The sequence below is a fragment of the Mustela lutreola genome, chromosome 17 (assembly GCF_030435805.1).
Source record: "Mustela lutreola isolate mMusLut2 chromosome 17, mMusLut2.pri, whole genome shotgun sequence".
Classification (NCBI taxonomy): domain Eukaryota; kingdom Metazoa; phylum Chordata; class Mammalia; order Carnivora; family Mustelidae; genus Mustela; species Mustela lutreola.
The window spans coordinates 42,676,914-42,704,254 of NC_081306.1; the positions used below are offsets into that span (position 1 = coordinate 42,676,914).

The 27,341-nt window shown below is 47.0% G+C and overlaps 1 protein-coding gene across 2 annotated transcripts in view; it reads left to right on the forward strand.

The window, feature by feature from the left end:
- Positions 1 to 9,270: 9,270 nt before the first annotated feature.
- YWHAG (tyrosine 3-monooxygenase/tryptophan 5-monooxygenase activation protein gamma) overlaps positions 9,271 to 27,341 on the forward strand; it is a 30,935-nt gene continuing 12,864 nt past the window's right edge. Inside the window, exon 1 of one of the 2 annotated variants that reach the window (XM_059154588.1) lies at positions 9,271 to 9,582. In XM_059154588.1, the coding sequence (XP_059010571.1) occupies positions 9,496 to 9,582 (87 nt within the window). In that variant the 5' untranslated portion in view covers positions 9,271 to 9,495. The remainder of the gene's footprint in view (positions 9,583 to 27,341) is intronic. The other variant, XM_059154587.1, reaches the window with a different exon arrangement.

The window sequence follows — 27,341 nt, forward strand, 5'->3', positions numbered from 1 at the left end:
TGTCTGTGTTCTCAAATGCAAGTCTGACCCCATCTCTGCCTCACTTAAAACCCCTCTTAGCAGGGAATCTGGGTAGCTCAGTCGTTGGGTGTCTTGACTTTGGCTCAGGTCATCACTCCGGAGTCCTGGGATTGAGCCCCGCATCAGGATCCCTGCTTGGTGGGAAGCCTGCTTCTCCCTCTCCCACCGGCCCTGCCTGTGTTCCCTCTCTCACTGTTTCTCTGTCAAATAACTAAAAATCTTAAACAACAACAACAAAACAAACAAACAAACAAACAAAACACACCCAAAACCAAAACTCTCTTGCCTCAAGAATCTGAAAGGCAGCATCTGGTCCATTCTGAGATTCCCAACCTTGGTCCCTCTTGGCACCTTTTTTCCTATCCTCCCCTCCCCACCACCCCAGAAAGCCCCATGATGTCATAAATAGCCAGGAAAGCCCCATGATCTCATGGGGTGCTTCCGATCTGCCCAGGATCACCTGAGTTCAGATCATTTTAGGGAAGGTAACGAAATGTAAAGGTTTTAGTATTAAGCCAAGTGGCTCCTGTTGGGCTGATGCATCATTGGTTCCTCATTTTGCAAAAGACGGACAAGAGTTCCAGAGAAGAGAAGTAATTTGTTTAAGGCTATTCAGCAAGTCATGTGTGGAGCCGGGGTCCTCTGTGGTCTCTTCGCCATCCCAGGGCTTGACTCCAGCCCGGTTGGCTCAGCCTCAGACAGTTACCTGGAAACTGCTGTCCCTCCTTCTCCAGAAGGGCCTTTTTTTTTTTTAAACGTTTTATTTATTTGACAGAGATCACAAGTAGGCAGAGAGGCAGGCAAAGAGAGAGAGGAAGGGAAGCAGGCTCCCTGCTGAGCAGAGAGCCTACGTGGGTCTTGATCCCAGGACCCTGAGATCATGACCTGAGCCGAAGGCAGAGGCTTTAACCCACTGAGCCACCCAGGCACCCCTCCAGAAGGGTCTTCACCCTCCTAGAGACCACCCTCCTTCCCTCTCTCATGAGTGAGCAGGTCGCTGGCTTCCTCCCTCTGTTAGAAATAAACCCAGCTGTGTGTGGGGGGAGTCAGACAGCCTTCACTGGCTCCCCACACACAGGAGGGAAAGAAAAAAAAAGGCAAGAAATCTCCACTGACAGTGATGCCTCTGGGCGGTCGATGAGGAGGGGAGACAAACAGAACTCCCTACCTCTCCACTCACTAGCTGTCTTACCTGGACAGGTTCCTTTCCTTCTGTGTGTCTTGGATTCGCCATCTGTGCTATGGCTTCTCTCCTAGCTACACGGGCAGGGAGCAAGGGCTCTCCTGGTTTTTTCCTCCCTTACTGGCCTTTTTTTTTTTTTTTTTTTAATTTGCCTACTCTCTCCATTGTCTAGTAATACTGATTTGATGCTGGTGATTACGACTGTTACATTGTTGATTTTATGGATTTTGGTGTGTTCTTTTTTTTTTTTAAGATTTTATTTATTTATTTATTTGTCGGAGAGCGAGAGCGCACAAGCAGGCAGAGTGGCCAGCAGAGGCAGAGGGAGAAGTAAGCTCCCCGCTGAGCAAGGAGACCGATGCGGGACTCAATCCCAGGACCCTGGGGTCATGACCTGAGCCAAAGGCAGTGGCTTAACTGACTGAGCCACCCAGGCATCCCTCCTTTACTGGCCTTTCCCTGCCATCTGAATATTGGAAACTCAGGTGAGGACTTAGTGGCAGGAGCCCTGATTACAGAGCCCCCCCCCCCCCCCCCACTCCCAGAGCTAGGCCGCTGACACAGCTGATGTGGGGAGCGGCTGACCTGGGCTTGGACAGCAAACTTCGGCTTGTGATGAAGTGCTCTTAGGCCTTATGTAATTCTCTGGCCCATGAGACGTCCGTTCTGCCAGGTCTGGCCGTCCAGCGACTTGGCCATCTCTCCGTTCCCATCATGCACCAGGCACTACGGCTGCGGAAAACACATGCTCAAACCTACTCTCCATGCCCGGGGCAACTGTCTTGGTGTGGAAACAGTTGGGCTTCACATGTTGTGGCCTTAAACATAAATGACATTTGGGGAGAAGGGTTCTCCTTTTCTTTGTAATGCTGGGAGGCAGAATGAGGAATGATGGGCAGATGCTCTGGGAACAGGGGTGCTGTCCCACAGAGGGAAGGGGACCTCAAGGAAACAACCAATGGTCTGGGGCTGCCACCCAGGAGATGGGGTGCTGCAGAAGGGGTCCCCCTCCTGGATGAACAGGATTCCTTTTCTGTGGTCCCTTTCCATCACAAACCCCAAACTCCAGGAACACAACGAGGAAGCATGGCTGGTTCTGAAGCCTAGAACAGGCCCCATGCTCCTGAGTCGTCTAGGCTCACTCAAGGCTTGGCATGGAGCGAGTGCCTCTGGCCCCTGCCCGTCCCCAGGCTCAGAGTGAGGAGTTGCTGCAGAGTATCTGTCCCTTGGTGCAGCCTGGGCTCCTGTCTGCCTGCTGTGTCAGCACCAGCGTTCCTATTACATGACCAAGTGGGATTTGCACTCTGGAAACGTCTGTGCTGGGCTGACTCAGCAGAATGGCCAATACGAGAAAATGCCAGTTCCCATACTCCTTCTAGCCAGCTCTCAGAAATCCTCTTGGCCGCTTCACTTCCTCCTTAGGAAACCTAGCCTGGCCTCCTTCCAAGTCACCAGGGCCTTCTAAGGTCATGCCGGCAGACCCCCTGTGGTGGAAAGAATTTCCCAGGAGCACACAGCTTCCCAGACCCCACTGCTGGAGATCCTGACCCGCCCTGTCTAGGCTGCACCTGGGACTCTGCATTCTAGACACATCCCCGCAGGTATTGGGAAGCAGTGATGCCCGGCCAGGTGGAGAACCACTGCTCAGCATCACCGGGGAGTGGCTGGTCCTCGAACCCTGCTTATCGGCTGGTCCTTGACCCCTGATTCCTGTCCCAACCCCTCCAGATGCTGCTCCTGTCATCCCATACCATCCCAGCTGATGGAGAAATTGCTTCCTGGAAATAAGCAGGAACTGGTGGGCTCTCTGAAGCTAGCAGTCTTCCAAAGACAAAAGGGTCACCTCACTCCGTGTGATCGATGGGCAGGCTGCCACCGAGCCCATCCCTGTCGGTCTCCCATGATCCTGTGCCCTCTGTCAGAGTTGCAGGCATCAAAACATTGCTTCAGACCCCTCTGCCAAGTCAAAGAATTCATCTGTGTCACTGTCCATTTCGGTGAGCAGGATGGAGGTTTCCCATGAAGGTTCAGTGGGGAAACCCCAAAGTCCTGATTGGTAAAGCATTTGGTCCAAGTTCACACAGCTGAGTTTTGGCAGAAGATTCTAGCTCAGGCTCCTCGGCTTTGGAATGCCCATCTCTTGAGAATGGCACAGTTTCTCTCTTTGCACATTTATTATTTTTTTTAAATCATTTTTACCATGGACAGTTCCTTGGTGTGGTACATTTTGAGGTTGGTTCCTTTTAGGGGAATGCAAAACATCAAATGTAAAAATATATTAGTGTTGCCTCGCTGGCTTCATCGGTAGAGCATGTGACTCTTTTTTTTTTTTTTTTTTAAAGATTTTATTTATTTAACAGAGAGAGATCACAAGTAGGCAGAGAGGCAGGCAGAGAGAGAGGAGGAAGCAGGCTCCCTGCCGAGCAAAGAGCCCGATGCGGGGCTTGATCCCAGGACCCTGGGATCATGACCTGAGCTGAAGGCAGAGGCTTTAACCCACTGAGCCACCCAGGTGCCCCAGCATGTGACTCTTGATCTCGGGGTTGTAAGTTCGAGCCCTGCACTGGGTGTAGAGATTACTTAAAAAAAAAAAAAAATCTTAAAAATAAAATGTAAAAGGGCACCTGGATTGTTTAGTAGCTTAAAGCCTCTGCCTTCAGTTCAGGTCATGATCCCAGGGTCCTGGGATCGAGCCCGAATCTGGCTCTCTCCTCAGCAGGGAGCCTGCTTCCTCCTCTCTCTGCCTGCTTCTCTGCCTACTTGTGATCTCTGTCTGTCAAATAAATAAATAAAATCTTTAAAAAAATGTAAAGATATGTTAGAGTTTTCAAGCTCTCTCTCTTTCCAGCTCAATCAGTTTTAGGGGATTTGAGAGTTAATAGAGTTTGAGAATTAAGAGTTTGAGAGCCCTAGATCAGAGAAGCTGTTTTAGTAAGGAGTGCTCAGCCCCAGAGAGTAGAATAGAGCATTTCTGCCGGTAGTGAGCTCCCTGTCAAAAGGCCCTTTTTAAAAATCCTGTGTAGACGCCTCTTCAAAACGATCCTTTCTGGCTGGGGCCCTATTTGTTCTAGGACTGTTTACAGTTCTGCTTTCCTGAGTATTTGCAGCAGTTTGGTTGTGACTGCTTATTTTGGGGTAAAACTTTTCGAATCCTCCTCAAGAGGTAAGCCCATCACCAGGCCACTCCTTTCTTGAAGTGGAGAGTCATTTTCATTGAACCAGACTTCTCTGAACACCTGCACCATGCTAGGCTTGGAGCTCAGAGGTGACTCAGAAGGATCTCGTTGAGGAATCCATTTGTAAGACCTCAGGAAATGAGAGACTCATATAGATAGAAGTGTAAGAAGAGATTCAGACCTCTGGCTGGAAGTGCATAGCATAGGTTGGGGCCTCAAGGAGGAGCCGTCAGTTCAACTTAAAGTGTCTGATTCTGATTCAGAAAGATAGGAGGTAACAGAAGAATGGGGATTGGGGGAGGAGTTTCCAGCAGAAGAAAAAAAAGAAAGAAAGAAAGAAAGAAATCTCAGCATTTGCAACTAGATGGAACTAGAGGGTATTATGCTAAGCGAAATAAGTCAATCCAAGAAAGACAATTACCATTTGATCTCACTGATACGTGGAATTTAAGAAACAGAATGGAGGATCATCAGGGAAGAGAGGGAAACATAAAACAAGATGAAACCAAAGAGGGAGACAAACCCTAAGAGACTTGAAATCACAGGAAACAAACTGAGGGTTGCTGGAGGGGAGGGAGGTGGTGGGATGGGGTAACTGGGTGATGGACAGTAAGGAGGGCACAGGATATAAGGAGCCCTGGGTATTACGTAAGACTGATGATGAATCACTGACCTCTACCTCTGAAACCAGTAATACATTATATGCTAATTAATTGAATTTAAATTTTTAAAAAATGAAAGAAAGGAAGGAAGGAAGGAAGAAGGGAAAGGCCCAGAGCTACAGTGTCTGGGTGGTTCTATGGGTTGGGCATCCACCTTTTGATTTCTGCTCAGGTCCTGATCTTGGTGTTGTACAATCAAGCCCCGTGTTAGGCTCTGTGTGCAGCATGGAGCCTGCTTGAGATTCTCTCCCTCTCCCTCTGCCCCTCCCACTCCTGCTATAAATAAATAAGTAAGTAAATAATAAATAAGTGGTGCACCTGGGTGGCTCAGAGATTAAAGCCTCTGCCTTCGGCTCAGGTCATGATCCCAGGGTTCTGGGATCGAGCCCCATGTCGGGCTCTCTTCTCAGCAGGGAGCCTGCTTCCTCCTCTCTCTCTACCTGCCTCTCTGCCTACTGTGATCTCTGTCTGTCAAATAAATAAATAAAATCTTTAAAAAATAATAATAATTATAAATAAGTAAAATCTTTAAAAAAAAAGAAAAGAAAAGCCCCAGACTTGGAAGAGGGTGCTGCATGGCTGGGAAATGCCAGTCGAGTGTCCTGTGAGAGATACAGCTAGGAGGGGCAGGGAGCCCTTAGGAAAGGCCTTTAACTCCGGGCTACGCAGCAGGGACTGAGGCCCATTTGCAGTGGGAATGGCACGTATGGTGGAGCCAGGGCCAGGGAAGGAGAAGTTGGAATGTATATGCGGAAAGATCTTTCAGATCTTTTACTGGGGAGGCTGGACAGGCACTGAATCAGGAAGGGCTGCTGTCACAGGCTAGAAGATCTTAAGAAGCATCCAGTTCTTTTCTTTTACAGATACACTGTCTCAGGCCCAGAGAGGTAAAGTGACTTGCTCAAGGTCACCCAGCAAGATCAATAGCAAAGTCACGCTTCAAAGTGTGGGTCCTGCCTCCCAGCCGGGGCTTCTTTCGCTGCCCTACTCTCCTTAGGAAGGTGGGCAACCCACGAAGATTTCCCTGTTGACCTTGGTCTCTGAATCCGTTCTGTGCTCTGCCCCTACCACAGCCCAGTCGGCTAGAAGAGTGTCACGAAAGTATTCCCAGAGGACAGGGGTGGGGAGTACTGCCTACATCATAATATGCTGCTGCTGCTACTGCCTCCCCTCCAATCAGGGAGCTTTCTAGCCGCAGGAGGAAGCCAGAAACCAGGGGATGGGGCTGCAGTGATTTATGACTGCACAGAAACAGCAGGACACTAATGTCTTTGGCTGGCCTGCTCGTCTGCCAGCCCAGGCAGAGAGCCTGCATCTAAAGGTCATGTCCTCCAGTACTAGAGATGGGGCGGAGGGTGAGCTGTCCAGGGTGCCCACCCTTTATCAGGTCCATTACCAGAGAGCAAGGGCCCCCCCTTCCTGAGCAGATGCCAAAGGGTAGATTCCCCCTAGCCTGGGCAGGGAGTCTGGGAGATCTGCCTGAGTTTGAATTCAGGCTCTCAGTCACTGGTGTGTGAAATTTGACTGGTCACACAGCCTCTCACACAACCTCTCCGTGTGTCGGCTTCCTCGTCTCCAGAACAGGGATGATTCTGAGCCGCTCAACCCTTGGGACTGAATCATCTCCCAGTTCTGCAGGTACCGATTCCCTGTTTCCACAGCTAAAGAGGAGGAACACGCTGAATCTAGAACAATCACTTGTCACAGCTGGGTGGGGCACTTGGTGCTTATTTTGTTTGATTTCTCCCTTCAAAGTTGGAGAAATTAAAACCCTGAGAAGGGACGGGCTTTGCACACAGAGCTGGGGGCTAAGCAGAAGCCAGGAAGCTAGTTTTCTACCTCCCTGCTCCAGGTTTTTTGTGGTTTTTGTTTTGTTTGTTTGTTTACAGCAGTGGAGAAAGGAGCCAGAATATTAAGCCATTTGCTCTGTGTTAATGCCGGCTCTGAAGTCCTCCAAACAGCCAGGGGCTGTGGGGCTGCTGCAGCTTTAAGCTTAGAGTCTTAAAAAAATCAAAGGAAAGGAGGGCAGGGCCAGCTCTCCCCTGCACCATTGGAGGGAAGCTTTGATGTGGAGACTGCAGATGTCATTCCTCTTTGGCTTTGGAACATCCTTTTCTTTGCATCTGCTTTATTTTTCCCAAACAGATTTGGCCTGGATTTTTAAAATGGTGATGATTTGTAATGCACATTGGACGGGTGGAGAAAGGAAATGAGGTGGAGAGGTTAGAGAGGCAGCCTGAAATGTACCGGGAAGTTCCCAAGATTTTGTGTCAGGGGCCCCGAATCACTGACACCTACAACGCACAGGAGGACCAGCGGGGTTGGCTAATCAGGGCTCATTGCCACAGACCTGTGATGCCCGGGCTGGAATGGCTCAGGCCTGGCCTGCAGGGAGGAAGAGAGAGGAAGAGGAATGACTTGGCCAACACTCATGTAAGAGACAGAAGGAAGTGGGAGGGTTTATTCGCCAGCAGGCCTGTATTTTGCTGGGTGTTTGTAGTAAGGGAAGAGAGGCTACATCCCATGGTGGTGGTGGGGAGAGCTATTTCCTCCCTAGAACCTCTCCTCCACTGAGTCCGTCTACACTTCTGCCAGAGCAGGCTCCCTGAAGTGCATGCATTCCATAATTCATTTATTTCATATGTTTTACATATTTACTATGTGCCAGGTGCTGTGCTAAGCTCTGAGAAGGCAATGGTAATGAATACAGATGCAAATCTCATCATTTTCTGCCCCTCATTAAGATCTCTCCACAGGTTTCCTATTTATTTCCGGATAAAGTCTTCACTCCCTTGCCCATCATTCGTCATTCAGGGCTTCTCATGTTCTGGCTCCTGACTCCATCCCCGGTCCCACTACCCATCACTTAAGGCAACAAACACATTGGATTCTTCACCTAATGATAAATAAATGCTTCAGGGAGAAACCAGCCTCTGAGTCCTGCTGCCTGTAACCCCTTCATGCTCTCAAATGCTACACACCCTTTAGGAGACTCCTTCGTTCTAGATTCTCATACACAACAGTTCTTACCTGTATTTTTTTTTTTTTTTTAAACTCCTTATCACTTCCTAACATACTCTACATACATATCCTTATATCACATATTTTGGGGGGGTGTAGGGATTTTTTATTTTGTTCCTCGCTCTCCCTGTTCTCTTGCTTAGAACAGTGCTTGGAACACAGTAGGTGCTCAACAGATAATTGCTGAAAAAAATTAAGCAGATAAAACGTACAGTCAAAACTGCGGGTGTGTGAGCTACATGGGATGCGGAAAAGAGAAACATAGGAGCAAGAATTTGCCAGCCTGACCTCTGTGTATAAGTTCTAGGTGGGGAGGGAAGGGTTGGTTAACCCTCAGATACAACCTCGCGTTAAGCATGCAGTAGGCTCTGGGCAACAGAACTGAATCTTTGATACCCCACCCTGGAGAGGATCTCCCCAGGGGTCAGCCTGCGGACAGCTGCATCCTTTCTGTAAATCAACCAGAATGCCTGGCCAGTATTTGTCTTTCCATGTTTTCACCCCTTCGGGTCCACGAACCTCAACGTGGGTATGGGGAAACAGAACCTTGTGGGGGAGGGTGACAGTTTAGCTCCCAATATTAAGCTCCTTAATTCAATGCATCCCGCAGCGGGGCACTACCCTGGCCTGTCTGGATCTGCGGCGGACGCGCGTCCTGTCCTCTGTCCCTCCCCGGCCTGACTGCTACTTTAGCTCAGAGACGGGGGCCAGGGCTGAGGTCCTGGCCCCCTCCCCTCGTAATTTCCCGGAGAATATGGGGCGGGGCCGTGAATCAGCACTCGCTCGGACTGATGCAGCCTTAGTCCCCGCCAGGGGTCCCCAGTGGCCGCGGAATTAGACCCCCCCCCCAACTTCGCCACCGCTCACGCGCTATGACCATTGGGAGTTGTAGTCCTGACCGCCCCTTTGTCCTTGCTTTCTCCAGCGTATCACCCCACTGCTGGGTGAACTACAACTCCCAAGGGCCCACGCGCCGGGCCTGACAGGGCGGAGGTGTGAGGGGGTAGTGTGTAGGGTAGTCTGGAGAAACTGGGGCGCAGGAATCGGGGCGAAGTGAAAAACGGGGAGCCTTGGCAAGGGGTCGGTGGAAGAGGGGGACGCCCAGAAAGGGGCCGCGAGCTCAGCTGGGGAGGGGAAGCCCGAGAAGCGGAAGGGCCGGGGCGGGGCCGGGGCGGGGCCGGTGGCGTCACGCGGCGTGGGCGGGGTCGCAGGGGGTTGTCCGCCCGCGGCACGCACAGCAGCCGCAGCCGCCTCGCGCCCGGTCCCGCGGTCGCAGCTCCAGCCTTAGTCTCCGCGCCGCCGCCGTCGTCGCCTCGGCTGCTCGCTTCGTGGGTCGGCCCCTCCGGCACACGGGCTCCAGCCGCGCCGCAGCCGCCCTCCGACCCTTCAGGTCGCCCCGGTCTCCTCACCCGGCCCGACCCAGCCCGCGAAGATGGTGGACCGCGAGCAACTGGTGCAGAAAGCCCGGCTGGCCGAGCAGGCGGAGCGCTACGACGACATGGCCGCGGCCATGAAGAACGTGAGTTTCTCCTCCCCTCCCCCCGCCTCGCCCCAGTCCCTTCGCAGACACCGGTCTTCGCGTGGACGGCCCGGGGACTAGTCGCCAGTCGCGACTGCAGCGTTGACCGCCCCTCCCCACCCACTCGCGGGGCTGGGGAGGGCCCCGACAGCGATAGGGACTCGAGCTGTGACGCGGCCTCTCCTCGAGCGTCCCCCAGGGCCGGCGGCGCTGCCTCGTAGGCCCTCCCCGGGCTCGGGCTGGAGCGGGATCTTGCAGGGCTGGTCTCGGGATCGGGGTCCCTGGCCGCGTGTCTCCGGGTCCGCTGGGGACCTGAGCGGGGGCCGTGAACATCCTTTGTGCCCCACTTCCCCTCCTCCCAGCCTGGGCGTGGGGGCGGGGGACCGCATGGATGCGGTTCCTCTTTCTCTCCCCGGTGTCTGGGCGGCGCCTTTCCCATTCACTCATCAGGTCTCCGGGTTTTCTAATACTGCCCCCCCACCCCCACCCCAAAGATCTTCCCCACTGCCTCTCCTGATGGATCCTTTAGAACCTATCCGGGAAAAATGTAGGCTCTCCTGAAACCCTGGGCTCAGTGGTGCCAAACCGAAACCTCCTTGCTGCTCTCACGTTTTTCTTAACAAAAGGCTCCTCTTTCTCTATACCCCAAAGCAAGTCCTCTTGCTTTTAGGCAAGGGGAACGTATGTCTCGCCGGCTTTTTCATTGATCGTTCACGACATGCCCTCTCCATTTCCCCCTAATTTTTCTTGTATTTAAAAGGGTAGGTAATTGTCTTTAAAATAAAGGTTATGCATTTAGCCGACTGGTTCAATTTGTGACACATGCGGTTTCTTTTTTAAATATAGGCACACATCTGTTGAAATGCCTATAAGTTGAAAAAATATTCTTTCTGATCTGATGTTGCAAACAAAGCAGTGGTGGGAGGCAGTATCAAGTCATTCTAGAAGATTCTGCATTTGTCATATTGCAGAGAGCCTAGACTGGGTGGAGGCTGGGAGGAGTTATTTTAAAGGAGGAAAAAGTCTTTTTTTTTTTTTTTTTAAATTTGTTGTAGGTATAGCTGAGGCTTTTTTTTTTTTTTTTAATAAGAAAAGCTAGCGCATCCTCATACTGATGAAAAGAGAATGCTGATCGCCAGTTGTCGCATTTTGTCTGGGATTCCGATCCTTGCCTGTATTGCACCATTTTGTCAGTAACACTACATTTTTCTAATGGGCTCTCAAGGAGTTTGATATTGGAGGAGGGGGCAAGTATTGAGCATTATTATGAAATACGGGGAATTATCTAATGAATGATTGAGGTTTCCCACTATCTTAACATTTAACTTCCTGCCTTATGTAACAAAGGTTTTTGAAAATGCATCTCCGGCCTGAAGTGGATTCAGGAGTGTATCTTCTTGGCACGTTAAATCTTTTTAATGAAGCAGTGTAGGTATCCCAGGTTAATTCTTAAATAATTTTGCTATTTCATAAAAGATAACCGTGCTGATGCTTTTGTTTAAGCCAGCTGCCTTAACGAGAACGATTTTTCTCATTAAGGAAGAGCCCTGATTCTGAAATTGGGAGTATTGCTGTGTTAATGTATTGCTCCAGATGCTATCTTTTTAAAACATTTTTAAAGCTCAGCTGGTAACTTCTGCTTTTAATAGAGAACAGTATTGGAAATATGTGTAGTTCATGTTAGACTCTTCTAATTTTTCCATATTTCTAGTTTCACAGGAAAGTGAGTGACCTCGCACCTATATCCATAGCAACCCAGTGATGTCACACACAATGACACAGAGGCTGCAATGCACCTAAGGGCTGGTAGGGAGTATGCAAATGGCATTTGTCCAAGGTAATGCAGAAATTAGCAGATAAGCAGGTGGACTTGAGCACTTCACCTTATTCACCAGCTAGGGGGTGGCCCCAAAAATAAGGATTTCATTTACCTTTAGGCGTGCAAATCGGTGACCTCTAGATAGGCCTGTCCATTTTCCAATTTCTAGTTTACTTAGGAGAGTATAAGATACATTTGTATTTTAAAACATTTTTTTCATTGTTAAAAATTGAACAGTAATAAATGTAATTTAATATATAATATAAAACAACGATTTTAAACAAGAATGTCTTCTGATCATAGTGCTGGGTGGACTGTATGCTTGGGTTTATTGCAGATTATTAACTTGGCAGGTTTTAATAAAAGACTTAAAAAATTATGACTTCCTTGGTCATTTTCAGTAACGTGAGAGAGTGAGAATTCATTACAAAACACTTTTAGATTGAGATTTGGGAAAGTTCTCTTTTGCCATAGTTACTTCTGCTTCTTGTCAGAATATGGAGGAAAGAATAGTTTGTAAAATAAAGCAGACCTTTTTTCAAATCTGTTCACTGTGACTGAGGAAGTCTGCTTACCTCTGACCCTCATTTTCCTCATCTGTAAAATAGGTCAATATCTACTTGAAAAACTTGTGAGGATTAAATAAGGAAAGTAGTAGTGCTCAAAAATAGTAACTATTTGTAAAACTTGGTTTCTTCCTGTGTTTATGAAAGTCATCTCGTCCTGGAGAATTTGGAAAGTACAGAAAGATACAAATAAAATACTCCATCCTGTCACTTAAGTAAATACCCTTCTAAGGCTGAAATCATCATGATGATAGGGAGCTTAAATTTATTTGCGCTTAATGAAATTATTCTGGTAATAATACTGTTGGGACTTGTGCAGCGTGGTAGTTGTGTGTAGGTGATGAGGATGGGGAATAGCATGCAGTGTTTTGAGGAAGGAAGGGGGAAGTTTAAGAGTTGTGGTTTTTTTTTTTTTTTTAAGTAATCTCTACACACAATGCCAGGCTTGAACTAACCACCCAGAGATCAAGAGTCACATGCTTCACGTGCGGAGTCAGTCACACACCCGAGAAGTTTAGTTTTTTAAGAGAAACCTGTAGTCTTCCATTTAAGGGGGGAGTGAACACCTAGATGTTTCTTGCGTTGTCCTTTGGATTCTAATAGCCTCTCCAGAAGTTAATAAGCTAAGTAGGCTACTGGTACTTGCCTCAGGAGGGAGAAAAGGTTCTGGGCTACTCATCTTTTTAAAGTGACGGGATTGGGGGGCACTGGCTGCAGAAGGCTATCTTAATTATATAAAAAAGGATTCTTGGAATCAGTATAGTTGAAAATTCTTGCTATCTTGGGGCGCCTGGGTGGCTCAGTGGGTTAAAGCCTCTGCCTACTGCCTACGGCTCAGGTCATGATCCCAGGACCCTGGGATTGAGCCCCAAGTTGGGCTCTCTGCTCAGCAGGGAGTCCACTTCCTCCTCTCTCTCTGACTGCCTCTCTGCCTACTTGTGATCTCTGTCTGTCAAATAAATAAAAAAATCTTTAAAAAAAAATTCTTGCTATCTTAAATATTTTTTCTTTTTCCTACTGGCTCTTCCAGGAGGCTAGATCAATAGCCATTATCACTAATGGAGTAAGGACACCTCTGCGGACTTAGAGGTGGAGTCCTGCCAGCCATTATTCTAAGTCATGTGGTCTCAATTGTTCTCTTTGAAAAGAATACAGATAACAGTTGGCTTTTTATGCAGTATTCTTTGCAATAACTGAAATGACATTAAATGCTTTTTGTAATTATTTTTAAAAAGCTTCCTATGTATCTTTTGAATTACATCAAGATAAAAGGTGTTGCTAAATGTAGATCCTTATTTTTTTATTTATTTGAGGGAGATCACAAGTAGGCAGAGAGGCAGGCATGGGTGGGGGGGCAGGCTCCCTGCTGAGCAGAGAGCCCAATGAGCGGCTCAATCCCAGGACCCTGAGATCATGACCTGAGCCAAAGGCAGAGGCTTTAACCCACTGAGCCACCCAGGCGCACCAATGTATATCCTTATTACAGAGCTTTGGATTAATAGCAGACCATGGGGAAAATTTCATCCCCTAGTACTTTTGGGAAGCTGTATTTACTTATTAAGCCAAACTCTAAATTGTCAAAAAGTAGAGAAAATTATGTTGTTTTTACTGAGGTAAAAGTCACGTAATAAAACTAACCGTTCTCCTAGTGTACAATTTGGTAACATTTAGCACGTTCACAATGTTGTGCAACCGTCATCTCTAGTTGAAAAAAATGAGAAAATGATATTTCTAAAAAGGGATGATGTAGCTGGCTGGATTTCAAATCTACTGATTCAGGAATGTGTCAATAATGAAGTAACTACAGCAGCTCTCAGCCAATGTTAATTGGCACCCTTTTGTCTTTGTTTTCTGACATTTGAACCTTTTCAGCATAAATTGAAAAAAGAGACTTTTAGCTAGGCTTATATTCTATTTAAGAAGTTACAGAGAATTAAAACCATTTGATGTTCCCCCAGATGAATAAGAACAATTTATCTGAAATCAGAACAAACTATTAACTATTGGGAGATTATGGAAATGTTGGGTTCTTACCATGACTCATTTTCCACCCCAATGCTGACTTCGTTATAAATGCTTCACTGCTGTGTGGCAGCGGCCCCCTAATGAACACTGTACAGCACGGAGAGGGTGAGTTCCTCAAACACGGATGCTAAAGTGATGGGAATCCCCTGTGTATGATGTTCTGTCCATCGTTTGGGGGCTTCTGAGGCTGCCAAGATCTCTCCCATTATCACCAGCCGTCACCCTTTTATCTGGCGGGGCATCTGATTATTCCTGTATTGCTGTCCGATTCCATGGGATGTGGAAGAAAAGCACAGACCATTTTATAGGTTTAATGGTCAAAGGGGGCGGAAATCACATAGATTAGGTCATTGTCTTTTGTCTTTTTTGCTTAAGTAAACTCTGCCCGATGTGGGGCTTGACCTCAGGATTCCAGGATCAAGAGTCTATGCCCTATCATCTGAGCCAGCCAGTTGCCCCTCTTGTCTTATTTTCTGAGTTGTATTTCTTTCTTTCTTTCTTTCTTTCTTTCTTTTTTTTTTAAGATTTTATTCATTTATTTGACAGAGAAATCACAAGTAGACGGAGAGGCAGGCAGAAAGAGAGAAGGAAGCAGGCTCCCTGCCGAGCAGAGAGCCTGATGCGGGGCTCGATCCCAGGACCCTGAGATCATGACCTGAGCTGAAGGCAGAGGCTTAACCCACTGAGCCACCCAGGCGCCCCCTGAGTTGTATTTCTTAGTGCTTGAGCAGATATTTAAGACTCATGGGCAGTTCTGCTTGTTTCTGTAGGTTGAAAAGGCTGCCAGAATCTACTGCCTTATGTTCTTTCCTTTCATAATCATTTCCCTGTCGTTTTCTCCAAATTCTATTCCAGATATCAAATCTGATTTGGGTTCACTACCACCATATCATCTTACTTTAAATTGGCACTTGGTAGAGATCCTTGAATTTTGATTTTACTCATTTATTAATTTGAGTTAAAAAAAAAAAAAAAAAACAGTTCCATGAAACGTGATCAGTAGATGTTCCCAAGAGAACTTCAGTTTTAAGGTAAATGGTTAAAGAATTGGTTTGGTCCCATGATTTTGCAGCAACAATAAAAGTGAAATCTTAAAGACTTTGCATGGGTCTTTTTTCCCTTCCCTTCTAAAGCACTAGTGATGTCAAAGCCAAATTGGCATCCGTTTTTCACCTGTAAGGGCGTGTCCCGCAAGGGTTTTTTTCTTTACCCAAGTTCAGTACTGCTCAGTGTACTGCGTAGCCTTAGTTGGGTTGTGAGTAGGTAAGTGGGAATGAGCGTGTTCTCACATACATACTTTTTTTTAATAAGATTTTATTTGTTTATTGGACAAGAGATCACAAGTAGGCAGAGAGGGGGAGGCAGGCTCCCTTAAGAGCAGAGAACCTGATGCGGGGCTCGATCCCAGGACCCTGGGATCATGACCTGAGCTGAAAGCAGAGGCTTTAACCCACTGAGCCACCCAGGCACCTCCGTACATTTTTTTTTTTTTTTTTTTTAAACACGAGATTTAGAAAGTAAATTTCCAGGTAAACTCATCGATCTCCTCCTCTTAATCTTTGGAGCAAGGTCTTATTTTTGGAGAGATCGGAAGCCGGACTGAGTAGGACTGAGGTGTAGGGTCAGCTCTCTCCTCTTAATTCTGTTACGAGAGCAGGGGTGTCAGAGCTGGGGATAGGACAGTGACAGCAGTGGGCAGCTGCGCAAGTAATGACAGGAGCTCAAGAGGAATCCCTTAGGGCTCCCCCCCCCAGCCCAGTGTGCAGAGCAGCTGCAGCGGCAGAGAGAAGGCTAAGAGGTGAAGAGGAAGGCTTTTAAAGATGCAGGTTGGTTTTGAGGAGATAGGTCGTTTTCAATTTGGGGGGCTTTCTGAAAGGAATTCTTAATACAACACTTGAGCCTACCATATTTAAATTACCCGGATCTAGGCAACAGTGGTCTCTGCCAAGTAGCTCAAGGATGGGGAAATAAGCTTAAGTTGGTTTTTTTTTTTTTTTCCACTGAATTGTTTCAATTCAGTACCGTTCAGATCAGCACAGTGCTCTTTTTGTAGCAGTCTAACATGAGAAAGGGGACAATCGGCCTCTACCCTGGTGGGCGGGCGTGGATATGGTAGGGGTGCACATACTCTGTCCTTGCCAGCACAGCCTTACGGGGGGGCCTGCCTGATAGATGGATGCTATTTTCAAATGTTACTCCACTCCTCACACATGACCTATAGCTAGTGATTTTTTTTTTTTAAAGAATTTATTTATTTGACAGAGATCACAAGTAGGCAGAGAGGCAGGCAGAGAGAGGGGGAAACAGGCTCCCTGCTGAGCAGAGAGCCTGATGCGGGGCTCGATCCCAGGACCCTGGGATCATGACCTGAGCTGAAGGCAGAGGCTTTAACCCACTGAGCCAGCCAGGCGCCCCTATAGCTAGTGTTTTTTTTTAAACTACATTTGTGTAATAGAAATAGACTTCAGGCACTCAATTTTTACTGTTAAGTTGAAAATTACCGAGTGCAGAAAGGCAAGGAGGGAATAAGATAGGAGGCTGAAAACAGCAGGAAAGGGCATCCCGGGGCAAGGAAAAGGTAGTGGGAACAAGTGGGTAGGAGAAAAAGGAATATTTAAAAAAAATTTTTTTTTTAAATTTTATTTATTTATTAGAGAGAGACAGTGAGAGAGGGAACACAAGCAGGGGAGTGTGTGAGGGAGAAGCAGGCTTCCCGCTGAGCAGGGAGCACAATGTGGGGCTCAGTCCCAGGACCGGGGGATCATGACCTGAGCCGAAGGAAGATGCTTAAGGACTAAGCCACCCAGGTGCCCCTAAAGATTTTATTTTTAAGTTATCTCTACACCCAGTGTGGGGCTCTAACTTAACACTGAGATCGAGTCGCATGCTCTACTGACTGAGCCAGCAAGGCACCCCTGATTTTTTTGTTTTGTTTTGAGAAGGAATATTCAGGAATATTTTGAATTTCAGGATGCTGTTATTTTACTTTTTTTTTTTTTTTTTAAAGATTTTATTTATTCATTTGACAGAGAGATCACAAATAGGCAGAGAGGCAGGCAGAGAGAGGGGGAAGCAGGCTCCCAGAGGAGGAGAAAGCCCAAAGTGGGGCTTGATCCCAGGACCCTGAGATCATAACCTGGCCTGAAGGCAGAGGTTTAACTCACTGAGCCACCCAGACGCTGTAGATGCTGTTATTTGCTAAGGGATTCTGATTTTTTGGAAGGCTGTCATCAATGGGACGGATTACTGGTGACAAAAATGTCTGGCCTTTAGGATGTTAGGAAATTTGGGGAAAAAATTACAGGTACCACCGTAACAATTCCCCATGCAGGGAAATTTCCATCATGTCTTTTCCTGTAGGCTTTAGACTTGATTTTGTACCTTGCCTTCTCCCTTGACATTATTTCGAGGATCTTTTTTTCCCTGTTAATAGTATGTTCAGTGGCCAAGTAATTTCGTGGTTGTGTCATAATTGTGTTTTTCTTTAACATTTATAGTCTTCCCCAATTTGTAAGTAATATTGCCATGAATACCTTTGTGGCTAAAGCTTCCAGCATAATTTATATATAGACCCAAAAGTGGAATTGCTGAAAGGCTGGCCAAGGATAATTTTTAAGGTTTTTAAAATCATCGGTAGGTAATGAGTTTTCTTAAAAGTAGTGAAAAATGTAATTGAATAGGCATTACATACACATGGTTTAAAATTTAAGGATACCCCATTGCGCTTTTACTATCATGAGGAAAAATAAAATGGAGTTGGGGAGTGCTTGACTGTTGGCAGGAAATCTCCCTTGTGTTACTTTTTGCATTTAAAAAGAAAACACGGGGTTGGGCCCCCTGGGGGGCTCTGCTGTTGAAGCCTTTGCATGGTCTCCAGCTCGGGATCCTGCCATTGGGCTTTGGGAAGCCTACTTCCCCCTCTCTTCCCTGCCTCTCAGCCTACATGTGATTTCTCTCTCTGTGTCAAATAAATAAAATCTTTAAAAAAAAAAACAAAAAAAAAAAACCACAGGGGGTGCCTGGCTGACTCAATCCCAAGAGTATACTACTCTTGATCTCTGGGTCGTGAGTGCAAAGCCCGCATTGGGTATAGAGGTGACTTAAATAAACAAACTTTAAAAAAATAAAAAGAAAACACTAATATGGACATTTTCAAACACTTATAGAGGTGAGTAGTAGAAGTCCTATAACCAGCTTCGCCACTTGTCAGCATATGTGCCTTGTATCAATGTGCCTTCCTCCTGGTCGGCCCCCTTGGGATTTACCGTCCTGGAAGATGGCTTCTTACTGACCTAGAATTACCCCTTATTCGCCATAAACGCTCAAGGTACCAGCAAGATCTCTCTACATTCACGTTTGGCCACCTCAAGTAGAGTTTCTTGCTTATAGCGTTTACTCCAGATGGCAGATGATTTCCATTTTTTCCCTTAAAAGAGGTGCTTCTCTAGAGTTGTTAGCAAGTACTGCCTGCCGGCAGCCTTTCCTCCTGAGGGGGATGAAAGCCCGCGTAGGTCCTGAGGGGCCAGAGGACGGATGAATTTTTACAGGAATCGTTGAATTTTTACAGGACTGTGATTCCTCTTCTACTGCCTTAGTTTTTGTTTTGTTTTTGGAAAGGTAGATTGATTCTTCCATCAGTTCTGGCTTTTATCTCTAACCTGAAAGAAGAGCTAAAACCCAAGTTGATTAGTTGAGGATGATGTGAGTAAACAACTTTGCTTCTCTTTGGCTTTGTTGCTTGCCAGACATTTTTTTTTTTGTTTTTTTTTTTAAACATTTTTGCCTCCAGGTCTGTATACTGCTGGGTGTTCGGGTGGGTGGTGGGTAGGTAGTAGGCATATATCCTAGCTGTCTGTCCCCAGACAGCCTGGCTTTGCATCCCTACTCACAGCTATGGAGCTGACCAATTTAATGATGTTACAGTAATTTAGGTGGGTAAGTTGCCATTTTATCTATTTTTTTGCCTTTTGAAGGTCATGTAGGGAAACTTGAGATTTTTGGAAGGGGATGCATTTATGGAAAATAATGTGGTAAATTTCAAACAGATGGAAACAGAGCGACAGGACATGGAAGTCACACTGGATTCAGAGGATATTTGAAGTGTAGGGTCTTGGGGGATAGGGAGGGGGAGAGCATGGAGGAAGGGGTGTCGGGGCAGACGTGTGGTTACATAGCGTCCGGGAGCAGAGTGCGCAGGGGTGTGGGTTTGAGGGGTGCTCACGAGTCCACAGAGGGGAGCGGGGGCCAGTTCACAAAGGGCCTCACGAAGTCCCGAGTTCTTCCTTAAGCTGTGGAAAGTCCTGGAAGGATTGTGGGCAGAAGAGGATCATAATCCGATTTTTGGTCTGAAAAGATCTGGAAATTGAAAAGGACAGTGAGGCAAAGGGAAGGAGACTGATGAGAGTGTTCCAGGGGTCGAGTCTGAAGGGAGGAGCGCCTGGACGCGGACAGTGAGGGCAGGCCGGAGAGAGACTCTGATGGCTGGAGACTGAAGAAGAAAGGCGGGAGGAAAAGTGATGGATGAGATGAATTCCATCGCGGTCGAGCTGAGTTTGGGGGACCACGTAAGTGGAGGCAGCCACATGTTACCACATGCAAAGCCCTTAGAACAGTGCCCTGCACGGGCAGTAGTATTCGTTCATCGAATAAACATTTTTATAGGACCAATTAATGACTGGGCTCTGGTCCTAGAGCTGGGGAATACATGGCCTACCTCATGGCCTTCATGGAATGGACATTCTAGTGGGGGTCACTGTCCGTCAAGGTTAAAACCCGGCGTAGTAAGGTCACCTAGGGAGAGTGGAGAGTTGGAGTCAGAGTTGGTAGTGATGAAGGCAGGAAACCAGGAGACAATGGGTCAGAAGCGAGGAGTGGTCGGCAGTGTTGGGTTCTTTTAGGAATAGAGATTTAAGTTGAAGATCCAGGGAAGCGTTGGTTGGGGACTGGAAATGGGAAGGAACAGTCGATGGCTTTTCTGAGTGGGTGCAGGGGTGGTGGGGTGGGGGGGGGTGAAGGGTGAGGAAGTGCTGAGAAGTGTGGACTTGATTTTCAGGAGCTTGATTGTGCGGGAGATGAAGAGGCCTCACTTATTTGGGTGATACGTGAATGGGAAAGAGCGGGAGAGGAGGAGCGAAGAGCCCTGGAGAGTGACTGCTGGGCATGTCTGTGGGGGAAGAAGCTGGGCTGGCGCACAGCGCGGAGGCAAGCGGAGGCAACGATAGCACCAGTTGTTTGCTAAGAAAAGGCTCGGCTTCCCTCGTGGTTGCTCTCCTCTGTGAAGAGGCCGGAGAGGCCGGAGGCAGTAAGTACAAAGGGCTCCGCTGAGGTTAGAAAAACCTTACTGTGCTGGGACTAGTCTTGGGTCAGTGTCTCTCCCTTCCCCCATCTCCTCTCAGCTCAGTCGGAAAGTTTGTTTATATTCACACGACAGTAACTGAATTGCTGAATCTTCGAAGAAAGAAAGCCTGGAAGGAAAGCGAGAAAGGAGGGGGTTCAGGAGCACGAGCTAGCACAGGTACGAGTGAGGACTGGTACTGGATGGAGGAGGTTGTAAGGGTTTTATTTTATTTATTTTATTTTTTTAAAATTTGACGAAGATCAAAAGCCAGGTGGGGGGGGGAAGCAGGCTCCCTGCTGAGCAGAGCCCCCCCCCCCCCAATGCGGGGCTCGATCCCAGGACTCTGGGATCATGACCTGAGCTGAAGGCAAAGGCTTTAACCCACTGAGCCGCCCAGGCGCCCCAAGAGTTTTATTTTAAAGGCAAGTGATTTTTTTTAAGATTTTCTTTATTTGACAGACAGAAGTCACAAGTAGGCAGAGAGGCAGGCACAGAAAGTGGAGAGCTGGATGCCGGGCTCAATCCCAGGACCCTGGGATCATGACTCGAGCCGAAGGTAGAGGCTTTAACCCACTGAGCCACCCAGGCAGCCCAAGGCGAGTGATTTTGAACAAGGAGGTCAGTGTGTGGGTTGGGGATTGTCAAATTTGGTGAGAGAACCGAACTATTGGTTTTTTTAATTAATTTGGAGGAATGGTCTTGGATAATGGAAGAAGAACCAGAGATCTGCACACGGATCTTGACATAGGTGAACAGACCTAATGAAAGTGAACAGGGCATTGATTCCAGGGGAAGTTGTGGAACCCCCCCCCCCCAAAAAAAAAAGGCATAAAAGGAAATTATTGTGAAGGGGAGTCAGTATGGGTTTGTATGAGAAGCTGTTTATTTTATTTTATTTATTTATTTAGAGAACACTTGAGCAGGGGGAAGAGAGAGAAGCGGGCTCCCCACGGAGCAGGGAGCCCAGCACAGGGCTCAGTCCCAGGACCATAGGACCATGACCTTAGCCATAGGCAGATGCCTAACCGACTGAATCACCCACACTCCCTAAGAAACTGTTTAATTTTTAACTAATTTTGATTTAATTGCTTGTTAGAATAAGGTTATGTGACTACTAGCCATGGGAATGCTAGAATTAGTATATCTGAATTTTTTCAAGACTTTCGATTGGGTGTTTTCCTGGTATGTGGGATTAAACAGTAAGCTGCAAAATTCTGACAAATCTAATTGTTAGAAAGTGGGGTCAGACCGGAGCGATGGGTGGAATCTAGGCTACTGAAGTGGCCTTATGTTTTGCCTAAACTCTTGGCCTTTGGGCCCCAGATTCAGTTTTTTGTGATTACATTTGGTGCAGATGACGCCTAACAGCAGTAGCACTTGTTGTCGGCGGGGGGGGGGGGGGGGGGGCATAGGGCGTTAATTGAGATCTCCGTGTGAATTGAGGCTGATGGATTTTCAGAAGTTAATTTAAGCAGAATTTAACACTGCAAGATAATAGTATTAAAATGAGCATATAAGTTTAGTTTTTTTATGTCAGATTACCCAAAAGAAAGATTTATTTCTTAAACAGTCCTGTTGGTTGGCCAGACTCAATGTGGCTCATTGAAACCACCGTGGCCATGGATGGTTCCCAGCAGCAAGCCCTTCCTGATTCACAGGCACTTGTCAGGCCTCCGCTTGCCTGATGCTTGCTGCCATTCCACTGGCTAAAGGAAGTCACATAACCGAGTGCTGCTGATGGGGTAGAGAGCTAGATTCCATTTCTTCATGGGAGGAGCTACAAAATCAAATTGCAGAGGACAGAGATCTATGCAGGGCTGGGAGGAATTATTAGTGCCACTTATGCAAACAAGCTGGGCTTGGTACATTGTGGGCAGATTCATGTCACCTAAATATTCAAAAGTTACTGTTCGGCACCAGGGTGATTCATTGGTGAGTGCAGTGTGGTACCTGCCCTGAGGACTTCAGTCTTTCTGCGGAAAGGAGGGGTATACAGTCAGCGGTACAGGGCATTAGAAGTAAGCAATATCGGGGTGCCTGGGTGGCTCAGTGGGTTAAGCCTCTGCCTTCGGCTCAGGTCATGATCCCAGGGTCCTGGGATCGAGCCCCGCATCGGGCTCTCTGCTCAGCATGGAGCTTCCTTCTCCCTCTCCATCTGCCTGTCTCTCTGCCTGCTTCTGCCTACTTGTGATTTCTCTCTCTGTCAAATAAATAAAATTTTTAAAAAATCTTAAAAAAGAGAAGTAAATAGTATAAAAGATGCAAGGTAAAAGTTACTAATACCCAGTGAGCAGTGATGAGAGCTGCTGGAGAATTTTCCAGAAGCTTCAGGAAGGAAGTATATGTAGCATTTGAATTAGGACTTGAAGGATATACAGAGAATTTTTCCTTATGGGTTCTGGAAATGTGTTGAGGCTGGAAAAGCATGAGAACATGGAAGTGTATAGTATGAGGAGGTGCAGTATGAGGAGGAGTGGGGGGGTATAATGACCCAGTACTGATAACTTGGCATAGGGTTTTTCCTACCTTGGTCCCGTTGGTATTTGGACCATGTTGTTCTTCACTCTTGTAGGGGACTGTCTGTTACAGTGCAGGGTGTTCCGGTGTATCCCTGGCCTTGGCTCCGTAGATAATTTCTGTAGAGCTGGTTTTTTTTATAATTATTTTATTTTATTTATTGGACAGACAGAGATCACAAGTAGGCAGGCACGCAGGCTCCCTGCGGGGAGAGCCCAATGCAGGGCTCTATCCCTGGATCCTGGGATCATGACCTGAGCTGAAGGCAGGGGCTTAACCCACTGAGCCATCCAGGCGCCCGAGAGAGAAGATTCTTAAGGCTGGCACGTGGCAGTTGTAGGGAGCTAAACTTGGTTTTACCTTGAAGTTAGTATCTAAAGGTAGATTTAGGCTGAGTACCCGCAGAAGTTGTGCAGGTCGAGGGCACACAGACCTTCACTCAGGGTCTGAAAAGAGGGGAAGTTGCTCTGGTTTGGTGTTCCTGTGGGTTGTCGGTACTTCGGGAAGTGACCTGTGTAATGTCAGTATGTTTCTCTCCTTGTCGCCGCCCCCCGCCCATAGTGGCAGGATTGGATGCTTTATAACGACAGATACCTGCGGTAGGAAACGTGTATTTCTTAGCCCTTTTGAAGTTTGCTTAAGTGTACCTGAGCAGTACTCTGCCTCTTATTTCGGGGGAGGGGATGAGAACTGTTCACATCCGTCAAGACGACACAGGAGTTTATTTGAAATCACAAGAGGAGAATTAATTATTAGCGGTTTGTGCTCCGTGACAGTGACTTTTTCTTTGTTTAAGCCCACGTACTGTGAAGTGTGAAGAACTTGGAATTCAGAATTCCGCGACCACACACAAGTTCATGGGTAACTACTGGTGTGTGAGAGGTTGCTATACAGACTACGGTATAGGGCAGCAGTTCTATTTTTTATAGTTTTATTGAGATACAATCCACATGCCATACGGGTCACGCATTGAAAGTGTACAGCTCAGTGGTTTTTAGCGTTTCAGGGTTGTGTTAACTGGCGCCAGTATCTGAATCCTAGAATAAATATCGTCATTTCCCCAAAAGAAACCCTGTACCCATGGGGAGGCACTGCCTACTCCCCTACCCTCGGAGCCCCCAGCCCTAAGCAGCCTCCAGTTTTGTTGTGTGTTTCTGTAGATACTCGGGACATTTCCCGTCCCCGGAATCCCTTAGTATGTGGTCCCTCGTGACAGGCAGAGCCTCTTCGCTGCCATCCACGTTGTAGCCTGTGTCCTGCTCCATTCCTTTTTGTGTGTGAGTAATGCTCCCTTGTTTGGATAATACTGCATTGAATTTAGTCTGCTTACCAGTTGACATTTAGATTGTTTTCTCTTTTGGCTGTTTTGACTAATGCTGCTAAGAACGTTTGTGTACAAGTTTGTGTGTGGACGTTGTGTTTTCATTTCTTTCTCCCGTATATATTCACCTTCATGGTGGAATTGCTGAGTCATGTGGTAACTCGCCATTTTGAGGAACACAGCACTGCCGTGCTTTTTAATTTTTTTTTTTAATTAAAAAAATTTTTTTTAATTTTTTTTTTTGAGAGAAAGAAAAAGTAGAAAGGAGAGGGAGAATTGGGGAGTCCTCCCCACTGAGCAGGGGCCCCATGCTGGGCTCCATCCCAGGAACCTAAGATCACGCCTGACCTGAGCTGAAGGCAGGCACTTAACCGACTGAGCCACCCAGGCGCCCCTGTGCCGCCATCTCACCTCGCAGAAACAGACAAGTGTGGATTCCACACGGTCCTGAATCTTGAAGGCGTAGGGCTGTGTAGGGGGTATTTAATTTATTTCAGTTAATTTATTTTTAAAGATTTTATTCATGTATTTGGAGAAAAAGAGACATGTGCACATGTGTGTAAGCTGGGGTAGGCGGAGAGAGAATCCCAAGCAGACTCTGTGCTGAGAGCCGAGCCCAGCTTGGGCCTCAGTCCCGTGACCTGGAACAGATCATGACCACAGCTGAAATCAAGAGTTGGATGTGGGGCGCCCGGTGGCTCAGTGGGTTAAGCCTCTGCTTTCGGCTCAGGTCATGATCTCAGGGTCCTGGGATCAAGCCCCACATTGATAAAGCCCCACATCTGGCTCTTTGCTCAACAGGGAGCCTGCTCCCACCCCCCACCGCCCCCGCCCACCTCTCTGCCTACTTGTGATCTCTGTCTACCAAATAAATAAATAAAATCTTTTTTTTTTCTTTAACGATTTTATTTATTTATCAGAGAGAGAGGAGGGTAGAGAGCGAGCACAGGCAGACAGAATGGCAGGCAGAGGGAGAAGCAGCCTCCCTGCCGAGCAAGGAGCCCGATGTGGGACTCGATCCCAGGACGCTGGGATCATGACCTGAGCCAAAGGCAGCTGCTTAACCAACTGAGCCACCCAGGCATCCCAATAAATAAAATCTTTAAAAAGAAAAAAAAAACGGACGCTTTAAGCAACTGAGCCCCCCCAGGCGGCCTGGGGGATATTTTATAAAAAGCTTCCTCTCCTTGGTTGAGAACTAGTTCTGTAATGGAAGGCATAGAGGATTTTGAGCCATTAGATTTGGGTTCCATCCTTTGGCTCTGAGCCTTAATTTTCTCAACTTTAAAATGGTAATAACAATTCTAGATCTTAAAGGGTTATTTGGAAGGTCAAGAGAGGAATTAAAATTTGGTAAAGGACCCGTTTCTGATGTGAAAAACGTGGCTTAGAAAAATATGGAATGGATGGATTATTAATTAGCATGATAAAGCTTTTTTTTTTTTTTTAAAAGATTGTATTTATTTGCGAGAGAGAACATGAGAGGGGGAAGGGTCAAAGGGAGAAGCAGACTCCCTGCTGAGCAGGAGCCTGATGCAGGACTCCATCCTGGGACTCCAGGATCAGGACCTGAGCTGAAGGCAGTCGCTTAACCAGCTGAGCCACCCGGGTGCCCAAGCTTTTATTTTTTAAAAGACTTTTATTAGAGAGAGAGAGAGGGAGAGCGTGCACACACATACACAGGCAAGGGGTAGAGAGAGAAGCAGGCTCCCTGCTGAGCAGGCAGCCCAACTCAGGGCTGGATCACTAGGACCCCGGGTCACGATCCAAGCCAAAAGCAGATGCTGGATGACTGAGCCATCCAGGCGCCCCTAGAGAAGTCTTTTTTTTTTTTTTTTTTTTTTAAGATTTTATTTATTTATTTGACCGGCAGAGATCATAAGTTGTCAGAGAGGGAGAAGCAGGCTCCCCGCTGAGCAGAGAGCCTGACGCAGGGGCTTGATCCCAGGACCCCAAGATCATGACCTGAGCCGAAGGCAGAGGCCCAACCCGCTGAGCCACCCAGGCACCCCTAGGAGAAGTCTTTTCAACCCAGAGTCAGTATTTAAGAAAGAAACGCTGGAAGTATTCCGTTAGATTCAAAACAAAACGGTGCCTGTGATCAACATTAGTAACATTGCCCATGTGTGTGCGTGACGTGTAATGACAGGTACAGGGAGTAGAACCACGGGAAAGCGAGTGATGCTTGGGAGCCCTGAGATTATGGAGAAGGGAATCAACTGAGAAGATCTATGAATTAGTAATTGGTTTAATAAAACAGGACTGAAATCTTTAGTATATATTCTATATCCTGGCCCTGATCTGTATAAAGATACTGTGAAAGATTTTTATACAACAAAAATAAGTGAAAAAAGATATTCTTGGGGTGAGGTAGTGAGCACATTCTCTTTCTCAACAGATGTGGGTCTGAGTTAATTATTTATATCAGTAAACTTGTTTATATAAAACTACTGCCTTTGGGGGTGCCTGGGTGCCTCAGTGGGTGGCACCTCTGCCTTCGGCTCCCGTCATGATCCCAGGGTCCTGGGATCAAGGCCGCATTGGGCTCTCTGCTGAGCAGAGAGCCTGCTTCTTTTCTCTCTCTGCCTGTCTCTCTGACTACTTGTGATCTCTCTTTCTGTCAAAATAATAGAATCTTTAAAAAAAAAAAGTACTTACTATCTTTGGGCTTTTCTTTTTTACTTGGTTCTCAAAATTGGCTTTAAACTTTTAATTGTAGATAAAATATCAGGGTGAATTATGGAGTGGGTTTGTTTGAATTGGTACTGTAACAGGTCAAAAACAGTCTTCTCAATCTTGACTGCTTCCCAGCCACTCTGTTTTCAGACCTTTCTAGAAATACTGAGAAGACACAGATACTTTTTGAATGGCTATCTAAGAATTCTACAGTATGGATGTGGCGTAATCTTAATTACTTTTTTTTATATGATTAAAAAAAAATTTATTTATTTATTTGACAAAGAGAGCGCACAAGCAGGGGGAGCAGGAGAGGGAGAAGCTCAGCCTGGAGCCCAATGTGGGGCTCATTCCCAGGACCCTCACATCAGGACCTGAGCTGAAGGCATATGCTTAACCACCCAGGCACCCCTAATGAGTTTCTTTCTTTCCTTTTCTTTTTTTTTTTTTTTTAGGATTTTATTTATTTATTTAACAGAGATCACAAGCAGGGGGGGG